Below are 22,200 nucleotides of genomic sequence, written 5' to 3'. Positions count from 1 at the left end.
GTGACAGATTGTGCATAACGCACGCTACTTGGATAGCTCTTGCTGGGAATCGTTGGCCAGGCGGCTAGCGGAAAGTTTGGAGAGGCTTTGCACACTGGCTCCAAGACAACCGGAAATAGATGACACAATGTCACAACATGACGCAAAGCCAGTGAAGGCGAAGCTTAGCCCCGGTCACTCGGCAGAGTTGAAAAGAAAAAGCATGGTTAGGGAGGAGGGTAACTTGTAATCATTTATAGCTCTCTTGATACGAGACGTTTCACTTCATTTGTGGCGGGAATGTTTTATGGTAGCTGTACCCTATGTGTCTACAAAATTTGTCTGAACCATTTCAGGGACATATTAAAGTGCAACGCCTGAGGTGGAAGTGCTGCAGTAATTGTTGCTTGAGTACCGATTATGTGCTCCTTTTCATATTTGCACACCCTAACATGTCATCAGCCGATACATGCTGTTCAGACCCTGAAATTGACCTCGAAGTGCCAGAATTCACTTGCACATCTTTAGTCGTGGCATTTATCCTTGGGAATGCAACTTTCTCTATCATTTTGCATGCAATGGTGGTAGGAAAACGAACAGGAATTTGGGTTCAGCTTATGATCAATGCTCTCTGTGAATGAAGGTAGTGCCATGCAACATTGAGCTGCACAAAATTTTCCAGTGTAAATGCATGCATAGCATGACAATGCAAAAAAATTACAGAATGAAAAACGGACAGATGCAACTGTTTGCATCTTTCGTTGTCCTGTGCACTGCCACACTATGCAACCGCATCAACTGTCCTGGTGTTTTGTCACGATGCGTGCATTTTTCTTGCATCTGCATTTCTTCAAATGTTTCTTGTAGTCACACTATTCTTAAAACTCAAGCCGCAGTATTATTGGTAGATAAACGTGTGTCGTGTGGGGGTTGTAAGTTTAGACTTTGACATTCTCTGTTGTCATGAGAATGAGCAAATGCAACGTGGCACTTCAATTCCAATGCTCTTAGCTTTAGCTAATACAGTTAAGGGGGGACAATAGTCTTAGAGACCCAAAAAATCACGAAAAAAATGGGTTTCTTGAAAGTAGTATTTTCATAATATACAAACATTGCCGCATCTTCTGACCAAGTTTCTGGCGTCATGGATCAATATTTTAGCCGCAATATCAATTTATGTAACCACCGCGAGCTATATTTTGACAGAAAGAAGAATAAAAAGGAGGCTTTTTTCAAGCCATGCCATTGCTGAATTACGTATGCTATCGTGGCCATCTTGGTCGCATTGGAAGGAACTACTTCTCTTTTTCAATATCCCGCAACATTTTCGTTCGTCCCCCTATTTGCTATTTAGAAATACCACACCAAAAGAAAGTCCCAGTGTGTGACCCCATCGCCCATTCAGTGCACGTGACAAAGTAAAGTCCTGCGATTGGCTTAGGCGGCTGGCGTCTTCTGCTACGGCGCGCTTGGAAAGCAAACCACAATGCCGTTTTGAAAGCCGCTAACGTGGCGTGTAGTGATGTCGGAACGTTGGAAGATTGCGAGCGTGCTACAACTTTGAAAAGTGCTCCGACCCTGCTGAAAAACACAGTGACGACCACCCGCTGGCGGTTTCAAGCGATTGCTGCGATGTGGGATGCAACGGACCTGGCGAGAGTGAGCAAGGCCTAACGATGTCGCCGGTAGATAGTGATCGCAGGAGCAGCGTTTGGCACAACACAAAGATAATAGAGTGTTTTAGTTGAGCGCCTTTACTGTACTCTCCGCTCCGAGCTGCCCCGCTAAGCCACAGCGGAGCGGCGGGCGATTTTCACGTTCTAGTTACACGTTTAGCGTAGCGGACCTTTTGTAGTTGCAGCGCCCCCTGGCCAAATTCAGGGTAATGAAAGAAAATAAAGTCATCTATTGATCACTCTTGTACAGTAAAACGTATATATGTATATACAGTGCAGTCCACTTATAACGATACCACATATAACGATATATCGGTTATAACGATGGGTCGACATGAGAGTGTCATTTTATGCATTAGGTCTATGGGGAAAAAAACCATTTATAACAATAGGTTATTCACCACATATCGGATATAACGATCAAAATTTTGCAGTCTGGATGGCGTTTTCCGTGCCAAATAATCGTAATGTTTGCGTTGCTTAGTTCCCTGAAACGAACGATGTCGAGACGAGGCGATGTTTACCTCCGTAAGTTCGTATCTGCCGCCATTACCGCGCAGCGCGTCTCGCCCCGCCCGCGCACGAGTAGGCGCAGCCAACGTTGGCGCAGCGCGCCACAAGATGGCGCTAGCTGCTTCATGCGCGTCGGCCACAGTCGCTCCGAAAGAGAGAGAAAGAAAAAAAGAAGCGACAAGCAAAGCGGCGCGGTGGCGCCCGTCCCGCGTCTCTCTCGCGATAGCAGGCTGACGCCACCGAAGCAGCGTGCGACCAACCGTTCAACCCAGTTCGAAGATGGCGCTGACAAAGCGCAAAGCTGTGTCTCTTGACACGAAGATGGATATTTTGCAGGACTCTCGATGCGGCTTCAAGGTGAGCGCCCTCGTGAAGAAGTTTGAGCTCGTCCAGTTAACGATATCAACCATCTTGAAAACCGGGAGCACCGCGATTGTGAAGGCAGGAGCTATCAGCGGCCATTCCGATCAGTGGAAAAGGGGTAGAGACCCTTTGTATGCCGATGTTGAAGAGGCGCTTTACCAGTGGTTCATCACCAATTGCTTCAAGAAGGCGGGCTTTGTGCGTAAGGACGAACTTCCCCAACCCGCTGAGACCGACCCGGTGGAAGTCGCTGACATAACCGAGCTCTGGGAGCTCATTCCTACTGGTGACACAGGTGGTGTGTCGAAGGAGGAGTTTTTGACTGCAGACAGTGCTGCCTCGTTCTGCGATGAGGTCACCGACGAGGCGATCGCCGAAGATGTGCTGTCTCGACAAACGCAAAGTTGTGCGACGGTGGCGACGGCATCAGCGACAGTGACAACGAGATCGACAGTGGCTCCTTGACCCCGACCACGATGTTCACACAAAGTGCACTGTCGTCGATCGACTCCTTAATTGATTTTATGCATGCTAAAGGATTGCCGCCAGTGTTCGCGCAGCAGCTGGAATCCATGCACACCGCGGTTGTGGAGCTGAAGCTGCCGCAAAAGCAAGTGCAGATTTCGGACTATTTCGGCGCGCCTCATCCTTGACACGGTCATTGGCGCTAGAAATAAAGTTTGTTTTTCACGGCCTACTGTATACATCATCTATTCTTTAGAGCAAGTAGCGAATTCGAGTTCAGAGCTGCAAAGGTAAAGAGCGCAAACGCGTTTACAAATTTTTTTTTTTTTTGATAACTGCAGTCCAGATATAGCGATCATCGGTTATAACGATCATATTTTTCGTCTTTCTCGATATTGTTATAAGTGGACTGCACTGTATATAAATCTTATTTCTCCATGAAGTATCTAGACGTGCATTTGTAATGCGTTACCGGTTCATTTTATCCAATGGAAAATAAAGTGCCGTCTTGGGGGAACGCCACGAGATAGCCAGCGCGCTTGCTTTCTGCATCCAATCCAGTCCTTTCTGACGCCAATGCTAGCCAAAGCGCTGTGCGGCACGCTCTGCTCAGGCAGCTTCTAAGCGGACCGTGTTCCTTGTTCCGCTAGCCAGCTTACGACTAAGCGGACGGCGCATTCGCATTCGCGCTTCCGCTTAGCTGCTTAGCGGAGTGTAAAGACGCTCGACTAAAACACTCTAGTGCACGCAGGGGAAAATCTCCAGCAACTGGCGGGAACTTCGGCAACGAAGCGGAAATTCGACATGTGTACGAGCGTCAAGGACGGTGCAGACGGGCCGGCAGAGGTGGAATCACGCTTTTATGTTATCAGTGCAGAAGCGATAAGCGCTTTGGCTTCGCATCTAAAGTGCAGTATCTCTAACGGCTCCATGATTTTAGACTCTGAGGAGCGAGAATACGGCCTTGCCATAAAGCTTCTCGCCATTTGTGAAAACTGCGGCGATGTTGTTTCCGAGTGGAGCTCCCCGCGTGTGAAAAACAGCAAAATGGTCAACCCCTTCGTAGTGAACGTTCTCGCTGCTCATGCGATGATTAGCACTGGAAATGGACAAACAACAATGAATGAAGTTTTTGCTGCTCTGAATATCTCGCACCGTGGCCTTCATTACAAAATGTGGCAAGGCTGTCTCAAGCAGAAGCTGGCGCCAGCGTCGTCGTCTGCTGCCCAAAAGCTGATGGGCGCGTGTACACTGTCAGTGAAGTTATTGTATAATAATTTGAAACTTGCGAACTCTGGGAATATTGCGGTATCCTACGATAGCTCGCGGATAACGCGCGGCCATTCGTCGCACATCGGAGTCGGCACAGTCGTCAAGCTGTTCTCCGGACTTGTGCTCGACTACATTGTCCTGAGCAAGTTCTGTGCTGGGTGTGTGTACGGCCCGAAACCTGGTTACTCAAAATTGCAAGGCAAGCAGTATGTGCCAAAAAAATACAGAAAAAAAAAAAGCAGGGGAGATGAAAGTTGAACTGCCACTTATACTGTTCCAGAGGTCACTTCAGCTACACAGTCCTCTCAGATGGTGATAGTCGCGCATTTCTTGCTCTCAGACAAGCCAAAGTGTATGGCTTTGTGCATGTCGAGAAGGAAGATTGTGTGAATCACATCCAAAAAAGGATGGGGAGTGTTTTGCGCACTCTCGTTACCAAACACAGGTGCTCTGCTTCTGAAACACTTGGTGGCAAAGGAAAATTGACGGGTGACCTGATCACCAAACTCAGTGCCTACTATGGATGGGCATTAAAATCCAACAAAGGGGATGTGAAGGCTATGCAGAGGGCTGTGATGGCAACATACCACCACATCACGTCACACGACAAGGTTTCAAACCACAGTTTTTGCCCATCTGGTCCAGACTCTTGGTCCTGTCAGAATGCTGCGCAAGCAAAAAATGAGCCCAACCTAAAGCATCGATATAATTTTCCTGTCCGTGTTGTGGGAGATATGCGGGGTTCTCCTCCGTACTCTTGGGACAAAGGAACGACAACACAGTAGTGCAAACCATCACAAGGGCATTTATTGCACCTTTCATAGATCAATGCCTGCTAGCCGAGTTGCTATCCACAAAACATGCCGATGGGCGCGCGACAAATCTAGAAGTCCGACTTACCGCGACCGCATTGCGAGCGAATATGTTCGCCCCATGCTGGATCCCAACGCCTGGTCGTTCGCATGTACGGTCACGCCAACGGTGTCCAAGGCGGCCACGCGAGACGGTCTCGCAGAAGCATGGTCGGCGCACGCGCAGGTGGCACGTCCGCTCCCGCTCGCTTCCCGAACCCAAAGAGACCAAGCGCCTTCCCTTTTGGCGCCCAAGTAACCCCGCAGCAGCGCGACAGTCGCGCCATCTCTCGCACCGCGCTTGTACCACTCCGACCGCCAGGCCACGCGAGCCGTGCGGGAAAACAGCATATCAGGGGACGCGCGAGAGTCGCGCATCCCCACAGTGTTTGTCAAGCCCTTCTACTAGCGTATGAGCGCCTCCCAGAAGAAAAATTGCTTCAAAAGTGCCAGCACAGCATGACCCAAAACAATGAATGCTTGCATTCCATGATTTAGGCACTGGAACCTAAGAAACAGAATGCCCCGCTTTTTGCTGTTGAAGCTGCTGTGGCTGAGGCAGCAATGAAATTTAATTCGGGGAACGAAAGAGCTTCATCAGCCATACTCCAGGAGCTTCATTTGAACCCGGGGCTACCGAACAGCATGAGAATGGCCAAGAAAGATAACCAGCGACCAGCAGCAGCAGGCCGCGAACGTGCATCTGCAGAAAATCTGTGACAAACCTTCAAGAAACACCATTTGGGTAGCTGTAGGCAGACAAATTACATCCCTGATGGCTACTGACCATTTAGATATATGGATATAGTATCAATACCTTTTGTTATATTTGAATAAAAATGAGCTTGTCCTCTTTCTTTTTGTGCTTTCTCAAAACATGAATTTTTGAATATTTGCATCCTTCTGGGAGCGATTTCGCAGTAATCGGGGCACCTAGAATTGTAATTTGTGTTGCAGTGCTGAGCTACATTAATAATGCACACAGTGGTAGGACCAGATTTTTGTATCTGTTTTAATATTTTTTTATTGTCCGTGCATTAAACTGCCACTTTGAACCCGTTTTGAACAGAAAGCTTTGATGTGCTGTGTAATTGTTAATAATTGGTATACCAAAAAACTATTCCTACCATTGTGAAGCTTATGGTTCCTAGTATCCAGCTATCTGCCTAAAGCAAAATTGTGATGAGTAGTTCTTGCTCCGTTGTTCCCAGAAACAATGCCAATGAATTTTAGTTAACATTACACTTAATTGGCATATTTTAAAAACAATGGCATATTTGGAATCGGCAGAAGAAACTGAACAAGACTGTGCAGTTTCATTAAGTTTGGTAAGGGGAGTCTTAATGAAGGCCAGAATACCCACTTCCCCCCTTAAACCGCGATGTAACGAATGCTGATATAATGAAGTAAATCTAAAATTTGGTTGGCTATGCTTTATTTCAATGTGAATGCTATTGCTTATAAAAAAAAAAACTGAATATGCAAGATCCATGAGAATATTGGTCACAGCAAAATGAATATTTGTTTGCTCAGCAGCTTAATGTATGTACCTAGTATTCTGGTAGCAAAAATGTCAAATACGTGTACAGTACCATCCATTTGTCATGATACCACATATAGTGATACAGTCGAACCCGACTATATCGAACTCGTTTACATCGAATTATTCCATATATCGAACAATTTCTGGACACGGTATAGTTACAATGAGTATATATAGCAAAAATTACGCTTGCATCGAACAAAACTAGTAGCTACTCCCGATATATCGAACGTCAAGCGGCGGAAAGTGCCCCCGGAAGTTGGCTTTCCCTCGTGGTGTCGGGAAAACCCGGCGGCGCGGCTCCATCCAACCGCTCTCCCTACGTGACCGCGCTACCTCGGAGCCGCCGACACTCCCCTACAAAAAATGATCCTGGCCCGCCCGCCTGCAGCGCTTGCTCAGACAGCCAATCAGAGGCTCTTGTGCTCTCGTCGTGCAAGATGGCGAAAGTGCGAGTTGTCTTGCTGCTTATCTGATTCATTGTGTGCGCCTTCTCCCGCAGTGTTGCCGTGATGAAGCGGCAGAATTCGCCTTTCGCCGTGAAGCTCGAAATCATAAATCGGGTCGAACGCGGTGACAAGTCGGATGTCCCCGCAACGTACAAGATTCCGAGGTGCAGTCTCGGCACGATTTTGAAGGGGGAAATTAGGGCTAAAGCGGCCCAACTCGCGACCCGGTGCCCGTAGTGCCCGTGGCGCCCGACGCGTACGCACGGCCGTGTACGAGCGGTTCATCCAAAATAGCTTCAGCCGTACCGACTTCCGCGTGCTCGGTGATGACTGTAAATTCTGATTATTGCGACGAAGCCGTTGCCGTTGTTGCCGAAGTTTGGAGCGAGCTGTCAGAATTTCCGGAAGCTGTTGACGAATCAACGGTGGACGAGTTTGTGAGCGCAAATGATGGTGTCACGACCACGGGAGAGCCCTCAAATGAAGACTACATTGCCGACATCGTGCCGAGCACAAGTGAAAATGGGCACAACGACGAAAGCAACGACCGTCTTTGGCCCACATCCTCCGAAGTGATTGGTGCGCTCGCACTAGTCCGGTGCTTCTGCGCGAATGCGGAATGTTGCGGCCTCAGCTGCTCCGACTCCTTAAACGAAGTGGAAAAGTGCGTGCTTCGCACGCAGCGAAATTGCCCAAGCAGAAGAAAATGCAGGACTATTTCGTGCGAAACTAAGCTAGTTTCATCAATAAAAGTTATTTTATAAATGGTATGTGCTTTTATGACATCCAATTATTTAGCAGGCTTATATCGAATTATGCTCTATATCGAACTGATAGGCGTTTTTTGGCGAGTTCGATATAGCCGGGTTCGACTGTATAGCAGTTATAACATTGAGTATATTTAAGAGTACAGTCGAGTCCACGTATAACGGCCCCACTTAAGACGAACTTTCGCTTAAAACGAATAAAATCCATGCGGCTGCCGAAACCTACATTATTTCAATGGCATAAAATTGCATGTATAACAAACGTATTTGAGCCCTGCTGATCGGTTGTCACGATCGACGACACGCCACACGTGGTCCCGAACTACCGCTTTATTTCCCGAACGCCTACCTTCCGCATCACGCAACCACACTCCGAGTTCCCCCGTTCGCCACTCTCTACCCGCACACTCGCCCGCTCGCGCCGCTGTCCTCTCCGCACTCACGCCACCTGTTCACCGCTCAGTCAACTACCGTCGATCCCGCGCCTGGCCTCCGAGAACCGTGGCTCCTCGTCGCGGGTCTTGGGCTCGCTTGTCCCAGCCCTTGCGCATCACAACTCTCCCCCCCCCCCTCGAATCGTGAAGCTGTGCTGGTAGGGAGGAGCCATGGCTCATGGTAGAGCATCAACTGATCAGCATGGGCGGTAGTTCGATGACGTCCTGTAGCAGGATCGCTCAAAACAAAGTCATTGTCACCTAATCGTCTGACTACACAATAAGGTCCACTTCGCCGCGATGCCAATTTCCCCGAAATGCCTTTGGCCGCATCACTCAAGGTATGGGAATCCAGGAGCACAAGGTCACCCTCTTTGATGGTTGTTGGCTGACGATGACGGTCGTAACAGGATTTCTGCACCTTCCAAGCAGCTGCCTGATGTGACCGAGCATACTGGAGGGCCTCTCCAAGGCACCGCTGGAGTTTTGCAGCAAGTGCATGGTGTGCTGCTTTCGGAGGCTCTGTGTACTCCTTGTCGCTTGTAGGTTCCCATGGGGTGCGCAACTCGCGGCCGTAACACAACAATGCTGGAGTATATCCGGTGACAACACTCTCGGCAGTACGCATGGCAAGGGCGATCTCAGGTATTTGCCGGTCCCAGTCTTTGTGGTTGGAGCAGTATGCCCGTAGACACTGCTTAATTGTGCCATTGTGACGCTCCACCATTTGGCCAGCCGGCCGGTAAGGCACTGTGTGACGATATTTGATGCCCCAGTGTTTCAAGAGGTTGTGCCATAGTGTGCTAACAAAGGGCTTGCCATTGTCACTGGTGATGGCCACAGGTGTGCCATGGCGGCAGAAGACTTGCACCATGCACTCCAGTATTTTTGCACTTGTTGCTGCTCGTAGAGGGAAAAGCTCTGGGAACTTCGTAAATTTGTCAATAACTACCAGCAAGTATTTGTGGCCCCGGGGTGTAGATGGCAAGGGCCCGATAATGTCAACACTGAGCTCTTCCATGGGTGATGTTGCCCACTGACTGCTCATGAGGCCCTCTGGTTTCTTGCGCCGAGCTTTTGTGCGCTGACAGACAGTACAGCATTGCACATACTTTGATATGTCTGCTCGCATGCCCAGCCAGACGAATCGTGCAGCAAACACGCCTCAGAGTTTTGAAAAATCCAGCATGGCCTGCAGTGGGATGGTCGTGGGCCACCTTCAGTGCCAGCTGCCGCAAGTGATTAGATAACCACGCTACCTTCTGGTTGCCTCTTTGCTGAACCAGCAATCCGCTTGGCTGCAGTTTCGTTGTTTCGGCCAGATCGCGAAAGAGGCGATGATCAGGGTTCGAGCTTGGGAGCTGAGTCCCTTGGACCACTGCCTTCAGCTTTAAGAGGCGGTCATCACGAGCCTGTTCTTGTACCAGCTGTGTTGTGTCACTCAGCAGCGAAGAGTCAACCTCCGAGGCCACAGCTACTTCATCAAATGTAATTTTGCCTTCAGGTTCTGGAGCAGCAATGGGGAACAGCGTCTCATGTAGGTTGTCACTTGGGTTGTCTTCACACTGGAGAGGGGCTCTACTCAAGGCATCAGCGGGTATGTTTGCCAGCCCTCGTCTGTGCTTGATTCGGCAGTTGAAGCCCTGCAGCCGAAGAACCCAACGCTTGACCCTGGGTGAAGCTTGGTCGGTATTAAACATCCATGCTAGGGAGGAGTGGTCACAGTGTATCTCAAACTCCGTAAATTCAAGATATGCCCTGAACTTGTCCACTGCCCAGACTGCTGCCAGGCATTCCCACTCCTGGACAGTATAATGTCTCTCGGCTGCTGTAAGGACTCTGCTAATGAAGGAAACAGGCTTCAGACCATCGGGGCCAGCCTGCAGTAGCACAGCTGCAATGCCAATGCCACTTGCATCTGTCTCCACCACGAAGGGTCGATTTAGATCTGGGAGGCTTATAACAGCATCCTGAGCTAAGGCCTGCTTGAGTGCAGTGAAAGCCTGCTCTTGGCACTCCTCCCACTACCATGGCTCGTTCTTCTTCAAAAGGTTGGTCAGTGAATGTGCTGTCAGTGAAAAGTGAGGGATGAAGCTTCTATAGTAGCCGGCAAGTCCCAGGAAGGCTTGCAACTGCTTAACTGTACTGGGTCTTGGGTAATGCAGCACTGCACGCACCTTGTCCTCATCTGGTCTGCACTGCCCAGGGGAGATGATGTGACCTAAAAACTTGAGGGACTGACGGCAGACCTGTACTTTATCTGGATTAATCGTAAGGCCAGCACCCTCAATGCGTTGTAGCACTTCCCTTACATGCTCAACATGGTTCTCCAGTGTCTCTAAGTATACAAGGACATCATCTAAAAATGCCATAGCAAAGTGGTGGTTGATTCCCTGCAGCACTCGGTCCATTAGGGTTTGAAAAGTTGCTGGACCACCTGCCACCCCGAAGGGCATCCTCGTAAATTCAAATGTACCTTGATGGCAAATGAAGGCCGTTTTAGCTATGTCAGCCTTGCAAACAGGAATTTGGAAAAACCCTTGGGAGAGATCAAAGCTGGAAAACCACATTGCTTGGCCCAACTGCGCTAGCAGCCAGTCTGTTCGAGGCATTGGGTAGGCAGGTACTCTGGTGCGTGCATTTAACGGCCAGTAGTCCACAGCGAGCCGGTAGCCTCCAGACTTCTTTGCAACGAGCACTGGGGTGCTAGTCCATGGGCTGGTGCTTCGTCTTATAAGGCCCTGTTCTAGGAGGCCATCCACACAGCCCACGATGATCTTCTGCTTCTTCGCATTCACTGGACGTAAATTGCATCTCACGGGCGCACTGTCCCCTGTGTCAATGCGGTGCTGAGCCAGGGTGGTACATCCCGCAACTGTAGTAAACAGATGGCTAAAGTCATCGAGAGCTTTACTCATGCTTGGGTGTAGTTCCCTGGTGCCAGCCTGATGCATGTTCTCTATGCCCGGAACTACAAGCACTTCTTCAAAGAGGCTGTGCAAGTGGTATGACTCTCCATCTTCTATGGCAAGTGCTGTCGCTGGGTCTTTTTCGCGCTTAGCAAATGGCACCATGCACTGTGGATTGGTTCCAATCGTCCATCCACCCAGCGATACATGTAAAGAGATGCCTGTTGCTGTTAAAAAATCTCTGCCCAGCACAATGTCCCGACACAAGTCTGGCACACACAGGAAGCGTTGATTGCGGCTGCTTGTGGCCCACTTTATTTTGCACTTGAGGGAAGTCGTTGACTGAGACCAACCTGTTGCCAGGCGGAGTGCTTGTTCCTGTGTCTTGGGTTTGGCGCCCGCCTCGACCGCTACCCTTGCCGCCAGCAATCCAAGCAAGCTCACACTCGAGCCTGTGTCCAGTAGGGCCTGGAACGTCGTCCTCCCGATCTGCACTTCTAGGAGAGGCTCCTTGTTGCCGGCCAATGCCGCTACTTGCAGCGCAGTCTCGTAGGTGCTTGCCGGTGTAGCACCTACCGTCCCCCGTTTCCCGTACACTGAGAGCGGATATGTCCGATCCCGTTGCATTGGTAGCAGCGGGCTGGGCCACCACGCCGACCTGTAGGGCACTCGCGGGCCATGTGACCGGCGCCTCCGCAGCGATGGCAGTTGAATCCTCTGTGGTCACGCGGCTGGTACCTTTGTGGCGTCCTTGTGGCGAATGCGGCCAATCCGTGCAATTGGTCTCGGTGGTAGGAGGGCTGTATCGCCGCGGGGTGCAACGGCCAGGGGGATGCCGCCGGCGGATACTGGAACGGCGCGGCAGCCGCTGTGATCAACCCTCCGGGTTGTGGTCCCAGCACGCCGGCCACGTTTATAGCCGACTGGAAGGCCAAGTCTCTCGCGACTTGGTCAGTCGGGGGCGGTGGTGGCTTGTACTGCATGCGCCTCCAGAAATGCTCCATGAGACCGTCAGCGGCCTTCGCCAACTCCGCGAGACTGCTGAACTGTCTTCCCTCCACCAAATCCTGGAGTTGCGGGTGCATCTGCCGCAGCACGCGGTCAACCTTTTCCGACTCAGGCACTTCGCCGCCAATCCGGTCGTAGTAGGCCGCGATGGTATATATGAACTCCTTTAAATTTTCTTGGGGATGTTGCGTCCGGAGCTCCAGCTCTTGTTTCAAGCGGCGCTTCACGTCAGTGGAGGAGAATTCCGCAGTGAACGCCGCAGTGAACTCCTCCCACGACGCAAACGAGTTCACGAATCGCCACCACAACTTCGCGCTACCTTCCAGCGCAGCGGGCACAATGTGCGTAAGCCTCTTGTCCGCTGCGACACCGCTGACCAAACAAAACGTTTCAAGACGGTCCAAAAATTCCTCGGGGGACTGATGGTCGTTGAACACCTTAAACCTTGGAGGCTGACCTGGCTGACCTCCTGTGGAGCGCGGAGCGCAGTCGCTCGCCGGTTGAATCGCCGCCGCCGTTGTCGTAGAACCCATAGGCACTGCCTCGGCCGCCATCAGTCTTTGTCTGACAGCTGCCGCGATTTGCTCGCGTTCCATGGTGGATCCGCACGTCTGTCCCAGCAGATGCTGTACCAATTGTTCGGGAACGTCCACGTAGATCCCGGACGAGCCCCCACTTGTCACGATCGACGACACGCCACACGTGGTCCCGAACTACCGCTTCATTTCCCGAACGCCAACCTTCCGCATCACACAACCACACTCTGAGTTCCCCCGTTCGCCACTCTCTACCCGCACACTCGCCCGCTCGCGCCGCTGTCCTCTCCACACTCACGCCACCTGTTCACCGCTCAGTCAACTACCGTGGATCCCGCGCCTGGCCTCCGAGAACCGTGGCTCCTCGTCGCGGGTCTTGGGCTCGCTTGTCCCAGCCCTTGCGCGTCACATGGTTACAGTGAACAGATGGCGTAAACCCAGCGCCGCGATGTGAGATAATGACGCCCTCCGACCCCTTTGCGTGTGCGGTCTGTTTTCCCAAGCCTTCTCACAGGTGAACTGCCCGTTTCGTGCCCCACTACTCCCCGCCGTCGCGTGCTGCTTGCGAGTGTCGGCGTGTGGCCACAGTGTAGCTTCCAAAGTCGCCCTCCCGCCCATCCTCACAACTCCGCTCCCCTCTCCTCACTCTTTCTTTCAACTCCCTCGCTGTCTCAACGGGCACGCTACGGTGCCGGCTTAAGTTCAGAAGTTTCGTTTCTGGCTGTTACCGCGAAGCAGGCATCTTGACACTAGTCTCAATGCTTCCTCGCTTCACGCTTCGTTCTAGTCGTGCCCGAGCTGTATTCAGGATAGCGGACAGGAATGCCGTGCCTGCAGCAGTCACGAAACGAAAAGCGCTTGACATGGCAAAGCGAGCTATTTTGACGGAACTGTCTCAAGGTGCTAAAAACTGCGAGTTGAAGAAGCACAATGTGTCGAAATCAACTATCTCAACGATTCTAAAGAGCAAGGAAAAGATCGCTGGCTCTTATGCCGACTCAATGAACAGAAAGCACCTGCGGAAGGTCACCTATACAGATGTAGAGGATGTGCTGCTTAAGTGGTTCGTCGATGCATGTGCTTGCAACATGCCGATAAGTGGACCAATTATGCTGGGCAAAGCCAAAAACTTTGCGTTCCTGCTAGATATTCCTGACTTCTGCCCAGGCAATGGCTGGCTACATTGATTCAAAGTGCAGCATGGGATTGCTTTTATATCGATCTTCAGCGAGGCGGCTTCCGTAAGTGACCAAAACGTTGCCACTTGGCTTGTAAGAAAGCGAGTCATTATTGCAAGCTATGCGGAGCAGGACATGTATAACGCAGGCGAAACTGCGTTATATTACCAGATGCTGCCAGACAAGACACGCCATGAAAGGCAGCTCATGCGCAGGCGGCAAGCACAGTAACGTGCACGTTACGGTACTTCTGTGCAATAATATGGATGGCAGCGACCGGCGCGTGCCCTCTGTAATTGGAAAGTCAAGGAAGTTGCGTTGCTTTTGCAGCTATGTGCCCGTGCTCTACAAGCACAATATTAAGGCGTGGATGATGCGCAATTTGTTCGCAGAGTGGCTAGGCGAGTTTGACTGCGACGTGCAGAGGCAAGGCAAGCGCGTTCTGCTCGTGCTCGACTGCTCAGTGCACCACGTGGCGGCAGTTACTCTACTCTTCCTGCCACCCAATACCACTTCGAAAGCGCAGCCACTTGATTTGGGCATAATACGCACATTTAAGGCATCGTATAGGTGCCTCATTGTGGAGCACTTGCTCATTGCTATTGACCGCTCGGTCGCCAACTTGCCGCTTCGAGTTTCACTGTATTCAGCTATTGAGATGGTGAAGGCAGCCTGGGTGGAGGTGACGGCTGCTTGTGTGTGGAAGTGTTTCCACAAGGCCAGTTTTGTCGACGCCGAGCCTGATGCTTTCAAAGACGATCAGTCCGGCGTTTTGTGGCAGTGCATCGTCAACTCCGACGTGGGGGGCCACGACATTGGCTGGGATTACTTTATTTCTGCTGATGAAGATGCTGATATTGCAGAACCGTGCACAGATGAGGGTATCCTTTGTGAAGTGTGGGCGGAGAGTGGTGCGGAGAAATCAGATGACACTGAAACTTTGTAGACAGCACCTATAAGTGCAGCTGTAGCAATGGGCTACATAGAGGGCCTTAGGCAACTTCTCTATCCAAGGGCCTCGCCGAAGAGCTCGTTTCTGCCTTAAATAAACTGGAGACTGCCCACGTCAGATCTGCACTGCAGAAATAGGCAAGCATCACGGACTTCTTTGGGAAAAAAACATGCATTTTGTGTTTTGATTTACCACGTTTCTTTAAAGTTGTGGTCCACTTACTACGAACTTCGGGATAAAATGAACTGACATCGCGTCACGCTCAGGTTCGTTGTAAGCAGGCTCGACTGTCAACTTATGCATTAGGGCTATGAGAACAAAGACGTATAACAATATGTCAAGGTTGCATGTAGGATACAACAATAAAATTTTTTGCGCTCTGGGCAGCATTTCCTATGCAATGTGAGCTTGAAATTTGCGTAACGAAGTTCCACTTGAATGAATGATATCGAGACGGGATGAAAGGTTTGCCTAAGCGAGTTTGTATCTGCCACCATTACAGCACAGCGTTTCCCTCATCTCGCGTGCGTGCTTATTGCGAAAGCCTTGGATACAAAAATGTGAATCCAAAAATTTTTTCCTTACGGCTTCTGTTTCGGTTCACCGAAAACTGATTAGTTCCTGTTGAACTCCAGAGCAAAATAATGTTTCAATCCAGTTCAAGCTCATTTGTGTAACCGAAGAATAATTAGGCAACCTGTGTCACGTGGAAGCAGGCGCCGCGCTTTTGCATATTTTTTCTTTCCAGCGCGGAGCAGGCGCCGCGCTTTTGTTTATTTTTTTCTTTCTAGCGCGCGCCGACCTCCATTGTTGGGCCTGCGCGACGAAAGTACGGCAGGCAGACTGAGGGAGTGCGTTAGCGTAATAGAATGTGTAGGGCCGAGAACTTAATTGCGACGCCATGCTGCTGCACCTTCGGTTGCCGCAACAGACACAGCGAGGGCAAAAAGCTTTTTGCTTTGCCGTCCGGCGGGCGCAACGCAAAAAGAAGTGTGGATTCGCAGGATCGGGCGGGCTGACTTCGAGGAAGTGGCAAAGAACGCACGACTTAGTGAAGTAAGGGCCACGGCTACTCACAACCTCTTATTTCGAGCCTAGTTCACGCCTTCCGCTTTGAAAAAGTGTTTGTTCATGCTCTGCGTGGTTTTTAGCGCGTTGTTTAACTTTTTTTTTTCGAATGTGCTCTCTCTATTTCATGTAGTTTCGTCTTGCGGTGAAATGCACGCATCTGCAGCTGGCCTGCGACATAAAAGCGACTTTATTCAGGGTGTGTTTTGAGCTCCAGCAGAAGTTAGCACATTGTCGACGCTTTTGCAAGGCTCAATATGACTTACGATGCAGTCTTTTAGCTTCGAATGTATGCCCGCATGTATTGATTTGGTTTGTGGTGATTAACGTTTCTAACATTCCGAAGCGACTAAAGCTAGGATGCAGGTCGTAGTGGATGGCTCCGGATAACTTTATCTAGCTCGCCTGGGGCTGTTTAACGTGAACTTTGATCGTAGAGTCGTACGTGGGCCGGTAAATTCCTCGTTGGCGTTTCATAATACTCGCGCGGGCGCGCTAGCGCTGCTTTAGAAGTTGGCGCCTCGGCGCGATTGTATTTCTTCAATAAATTTTATTTACTAGTTGTAACACCTTGTCATTATTTCGTATTACTGACGGCACCTCCAGGGCACCAAAGCCGCAACGGGAACACCGAAGCTAGAACCAGGGCTGGATGGGGCTCGCCGAAGCCTGCGCATGCCAAGGGGGTATAAGATCGTGGACAGCCAATTTTGTATGCGAACACTCTCTGCGACGCCTGCATTATTGTAATGTCACGTGCTCTTCAGAGGCCTCCGTTAGCCATTACATGTGTCGTCCTGGAGCAGTACTTGTGAAAGAAAAAAACAATATATCGTCACGATTACCAAAGCACCACGCAATGAAAAAAACGGCCCTGTTGCCAGGCATTGCTGACCGCACACAGCCATTCCAGTTGTGTGCGGTCAGCAATCTCTCTCGCGCCGGCCGAACAAAAGTATCCTGCAGGTACGTAAATGAACGTACGAAACCACGTACACATACTTTCACGCTGTCAACACCTGAAACTTTGGTAATTGCGCGCGTGTTTGAGTACGCCGCGTGCTTGCGTCCTGCTTCAGCAACACGAACTCGCAACGTCGCGCGCTTTACGCCTTAAATACGCCTTGAATAATGGTTCTTTTCTCTATTTCTTCCGCAATTCCAACACGAAATTATAAAGGCCAGTTACCGAGTGACAAAGAAAGATCTCGATTGAAAAAACTGCTCCGCAGGGCTCGAACGAACTTTTCTGCGGATTTCCTCCCGTAGCGTGTTAGCCGTCGTCTGCTACGGCAGGCCCACCACCGGCGGCGCCACCGTCGAGGCCACGCCAAGCGGAGGAGGAGGGAAGTGAATGGTGCTACTTCGGGAGATTGAGGGGCTTTAGTAATAATGAGGGCAGGCAGTAGGATGCAAGTATTTAAACGTTCGGGTTCGAAGAGCCTGTTCACAGCCTTGAAAATAGGCCTATGTTAACTAAATACTATACAAGAGCCCTGATGGCTGGCTTCATTGATATGTAACATCAATGGGCCAGAAACACTATTTCACTGAATGGCCTGTTATGTTGCGCGAACGAAGAGCTCAGTACCTGCCGTGGGGACAAGCAACAAGTATGTGTGCTCCACTGTCTAAAGCACTTTGCGCAGACCACAGTCTGGCGAGTCTGCGCTGGATGCGATGCAAATATTTTCGTGTTGACACAACACCTATAGTCTGCCCTCTGATGCTGTTTGCTGAAAACAGTACTTATGGTGCTGCTATTTTTAAAATTGCGGGGATGTAGTGAATATTTACAAACAATGTAGCATAGTTGAGTCAGAAGTGTAGGCAATGCATAAATGAAAAGCGCCAGAAAAGGTGGCCAACCTGATTCGAAAACCATTATTTTTTCTTTGTGGTTTGCTCCGTAGTGAAAAAGTTGTATTGTTCTGAGCAAAAATAGTTTTTTTTTTCTTCGTTTTTTTCGTTAAATTCCGTTTCAACACCCTGCTAGGAGAGCATTGCGAGTTAGTGCCAGCTGCTCCGTGTCCTCATCATCATTTCTACGTGTCTTTTCTCTCTTTCTCTCGGCAAGTGCAGAAATGCACGGTGGAAGCAGTGAATAGCACAGTTTGTAGAAGATTGCGCCGACATGGCGCAAAGCTGTGTTGCTTGAGATGAAGTTGCAAATTTTGCATGACTCAAGAAAGTATGAGCCCACGCAGCCGATGATTTCGTAGATTCTGAAAACCGGGAAGCACCGCGATCATGCTGGCCATGCTGATCAACGAAAAAGAGTTGAGGACCCTTTTAAAACCACCTTAAACAGCTGTTTCAGAAAGGCGGACTTTGTGTGCAAGGGTGAAACTCAACACGATGGAAGCCGCTGCCATTACCGAGCTCTGGAAGCATGCCTCTACCGACGATGAAACAGGTGGTACTTAGATTGAAGAGCTTCTAAATGCAGGTTGCCCTGCCTCATTCTGCTAAGAGATCTCAGACGAAGCGATCATTGTCACAACGGAGCTAACGACAGCAGCAGCAGCACTGACAATGAGATTGACACTGGCCTGTCCTCGACATCGATCCCAGTGTTCATGCAAAGTGCGCTGTTTTCGATCGAGATGCTGATGGATTTTGTGCATGCTAAAGGATTGCCGCCAGTATTTGTACAGCTGCTGGACACGTTGCATACCGCGGTTGGAAACCTGGAACTGATTTCTGACTACAGTTTACGCTCGTTACAACGGACCTGCATACAACAGACTTTCGGATATAACGAACAATATTTCAGCCTTAGTTTGTTCTACATATTTTATGAATGCGGTGAAGTTCGTTTTTAATAGACCATGCTACAACGACTATCGGCTACAGCGAGCGAAATTAGCGGCAATTTTAAAAAGAATAGGGCCTCTCAAACATACTTTTGCCGTATCGACACAGGCTGACAACTGACTTGCGCGGGTCAGCCGACGATTGTGGCTCAATATTTCATCGCGAGGGAGGAAGGCGGGGGAAACGCGCCGTCTTCTTTTATGCGCAAGGCATGGGGAGGAAAAGGCGGGGGGGGGGGGGGGGGGGGGGGGTGTCTTGAAAGCGATCCGTCTGCCATGTGAACAAAGTGCATGCCCGTGCATGCCTGATCTTCAGAGCGATCTGTGATGTGGACAAAGCGCGCCCACTGCCGGTAGCTTCATATACCCTGTGCTTTCTATGGTTAGTTCGCGTTGAAGCAAGAGACAGCGCAAAAGTCATTTCGCTTGCTGCTGCTGCCACGCTTATCTTGCTGAATTTGCTACCGCAACCAATGCTTCGCCTTTCGGGCAAAACGGCGACACTTCTTCTTTTTTTTTAATTATTATTATTATTTTACTTTGGACGTTCGTTACTTACTCTTTGCAGTGAAGTTGTTAGACACCACAACAAAAATTTTGGGAGCGAGGCGTTTCGGATAAAACTGATGTTTTTTGTCGGGTTTCAGGGTCCATTGCAGTGAGAGTCGACTGTATTTCTGACTATTTCAGCACGCATAATGCTTGAAACGCTGTATAGACATATAAATAAATGTTTTTCTCACAGCCCACTATTACAACGTCTACCCTTTAGCGCAAGTAGCAAAGTTGGGTTCGGAACTACAAAGGTATGTTCAGCAGCATTTTTTTATGACAGTCCAGATATAGCGATCAGGTATGGCAATCAGATTTTTCATTCTTTTTGATGTCATTATAAGTGGACTGCACTGCGTAGCAGCAAAAAAAAAAAAAAAAAACTTGAAACGGCGCATGCGTGCACATTTTGGCCAATGGCTTGGCTGGCCGCCAACTGATTGCAAGCGTGCTGATCATGTACGATCACATGAATTGCATGGTTGAAACACTGTTGTAAAGTTCATTTGTAATTCGTTTTTTTGTGTGTGTGTGTGCCACATAATATCACGATGTCAACCCAACAACAGGTGTTCAAAATTGATAGATTGTCTCCTGGCCCCTCCAAGACGTTGCGCTGGAGTTTTTCAGATAGACCCAATGGCGACTTCCTTTTTTCCTATTTCCACCGATATCAGTGTACATTTGTAGTGACTATTCGATATAACAAAGGTATTCTTGCATTGCCACATGCAATTTAGTTATAACAAGGCTCCACTGTATTGGCACTATTTCACAGCTGCTTCTGTTGAAATGTCCAATTTTTCCCCATCCCCTGTATTGCTAAATTCCGTAGCCATTTCAAGGTCAAGAACAACTCAATTTTTGTGTGAGGTGCTTGTACCAAATCCTTGACTCATCACACACAGACTGTATGCACAAAGAGTTTTGACATGGAATCCTGGTGGCTTTGTTTTCTATGCAGGGCCAGTGCTTCTGGACGAGTTTGTCGAGTGGCTGCGTGCCAGGTACCCCCACCTACATCGTGCCCCACACACAGCCGAGAACAGTAGCCTTCCCTCATTTGGTGCCGCCTCATGCAGCTGAGGGGAACTTGCCCTCTGCCTCATCCTCCTCTCTCTCCTGGAGTACCCCTTCCCAAACAAGTGGAGCACTCGGTCGGTGCCCTGCACCTTGACCTCTTCCCTCTTTTGCACTCCCGGTCTCTGCTGCAAGAGTATAGCACTCCATGTCAAGAGGGCCAAAATTGTTTTAATGAACAGCTTCAGCCTTTGTTACCCTCTTGTCTTGCCTAACCGGCTTGTTTTCTTTAGTTAGGAACCGTACACACTACCTCTGTGCTGGACATCTGCAAAATTTTGTTGTGTGCTTGCCGTATGGACATCTTAATGCGACAGTTTTTATTATTTTGTCTTGCAGGTTAGTTTTGGTTTGAGACAAAGCTTGAGAGAGTGCATTTAGGTTGAGAAGGAGGCGCTTTTGATGGAGTCAGCATGTGCTGCAGTTGTCACGAAATGGGTTGTTTGTCTTTTTTTTTTCATCTCTTTTCGTGGTCGTTCTTGTCTATTTATTCGTGTTGGAGTGGAGCAGCACACAGCTTGCTTGCATGCACAGCGCATCTTCCGACGAGAGCAAAGACTTCTCCAGCAATTTCGTTGCCATTGTGGCCAAAGGCAGTGCCAACTGTGAACAATTGCTCGCTCTGATCTGTACATGTGCCTGCGAGCTGCTTCTGAGTTTTTTTTTTTTTCCCCGGGAAACGTACACTCCCTATCCCCCTCCTGCCCCAATGTGGTTCCCACAATGAAATTTCTTTATTCTTCACTTGATATCTTTGTTTTCCCGATGTCCCCACATTTGCAGAAAGAAAGAAAAAATCCTCTGGACATTTTTCCCCTTGACTAGAGCTCTAGTTGGCAAATGCGCCACATCCCAGCAAAGATAGTCATCAAGTGTGGCATATCATGTTCTTCAAGCGCTGCTGTATTGTGCCCTCTTGTCTGCCACTGTACCTAAGGGTGTTCCTGATTGGCGTAGTCTGCCTGTGCAAGCCTCTCATTTTTATTTTGGGAGGGCAGTTCTTTTTATAGAGTGTGTGTGTGTGGGCATATGGAGTGTGCTTTTTGTATGAGGTGGGAAGCAGCAAGAAAGCACCTTAAGCGAGTCAACTTGCATTCGTCAGCTGGCCAAGTATGTAGCAGGGCATTTTCAGGACTGAGAATTGGGCGAGTTGGTATAAGCTTGTGGCTGCGACAGCGCGTACAAGGACAAGTGCTCACATGGTGTTCCCTATTTTTTCTTGGTTCTTGTCTTTAGTTGCGCTGTTGCAGCCACGAGGTCCTTTTCCTGTCGGACTGCCGGTAATTCAGGTGGCCTTGTTAGGTTTGGATTGCAAAGCGCGCGGCTACATTTAGCAATTTACCATAGCAGGGCCCTACAAATAAACTCTGAAAGGAGCACATTCCGTAGATCGAACTTTCTAAGCATTTGCTTTGACTATAATACGTTACGGTGGTGTAGTACACTTTTTAGCAGGTGCTGCTGCTCTTCCAAAAAAGTATGCTGTATTGAGACTGAAATTTTAAAGGAATAAACATTTGAACATGCAAATACACATTACTAGCTGAAACACCTAGCCTTTTACTTGTTACTGTTTATGTTGTGTAGAAAATGAAATCGCTGCAGCAACTACAACTAGTGCTCTTCTTGGACCAGTGACTATAGCACAAGACAAAAAAATTAATATGATCCACAAGGACATTACACAGAGATGGCTTATTCAACAGCAACTAGTTATATGGTTATACCACTGATGTGCACAATGCTTTGTGCACGTTAAAAGTAGATCGTACATTGTTCTCCAATCAAA

At 49.4% G+C, this 22,200-nt stretch overlaps 1 protein-coding gene across 2 annotated transcripts in view; it reads left to right on the top strand.

Moving 5' to 3' along the window:
- Positions 1 to 21,945, top strand: part of SCCRO4 (DCN1-like protein SCCRO4) — a 47,152-nt gene extending 25,207 nt beyond the window's left edge. For both annotated transcript variants that reach the window (XM_050182857.3, XM_050182858.3), the window contains exon 10: positions 20,296 to 21,945. In XM_050182857.3, the coding sequence (XP_050038814.1) occupies positions 20,296 to 20,417 (122 nt within the window). In that variant the 3' untranslated portion in view covers positions 20,418 to 21,945. The remainder of the gene's footprint in view (positions 1 to 20,295) is intronic.
- Positions 21,946 to 22,200: the final 255 nt, after the last annotated feature.

Source organism: Dermacentor andersoni, chromosome 4 (assembly GCF_023375885.2).
Source record: "Dermacentor andersoni chromosome 4, qqDerAnde1_hic_scaffold, whole genome shotgun sequence".
NCBI lineage: Eukaryota > Metazoa > Arthropoda > Arachnida > Ixodida > Ixodidae > Dermacentor > Dermacentor andersoni.
The sequence above is the reverse complement of the archived record's forward strand: the minus strand, read 5'-3'. Positions and strand labels throughout refer to the sequence as shown.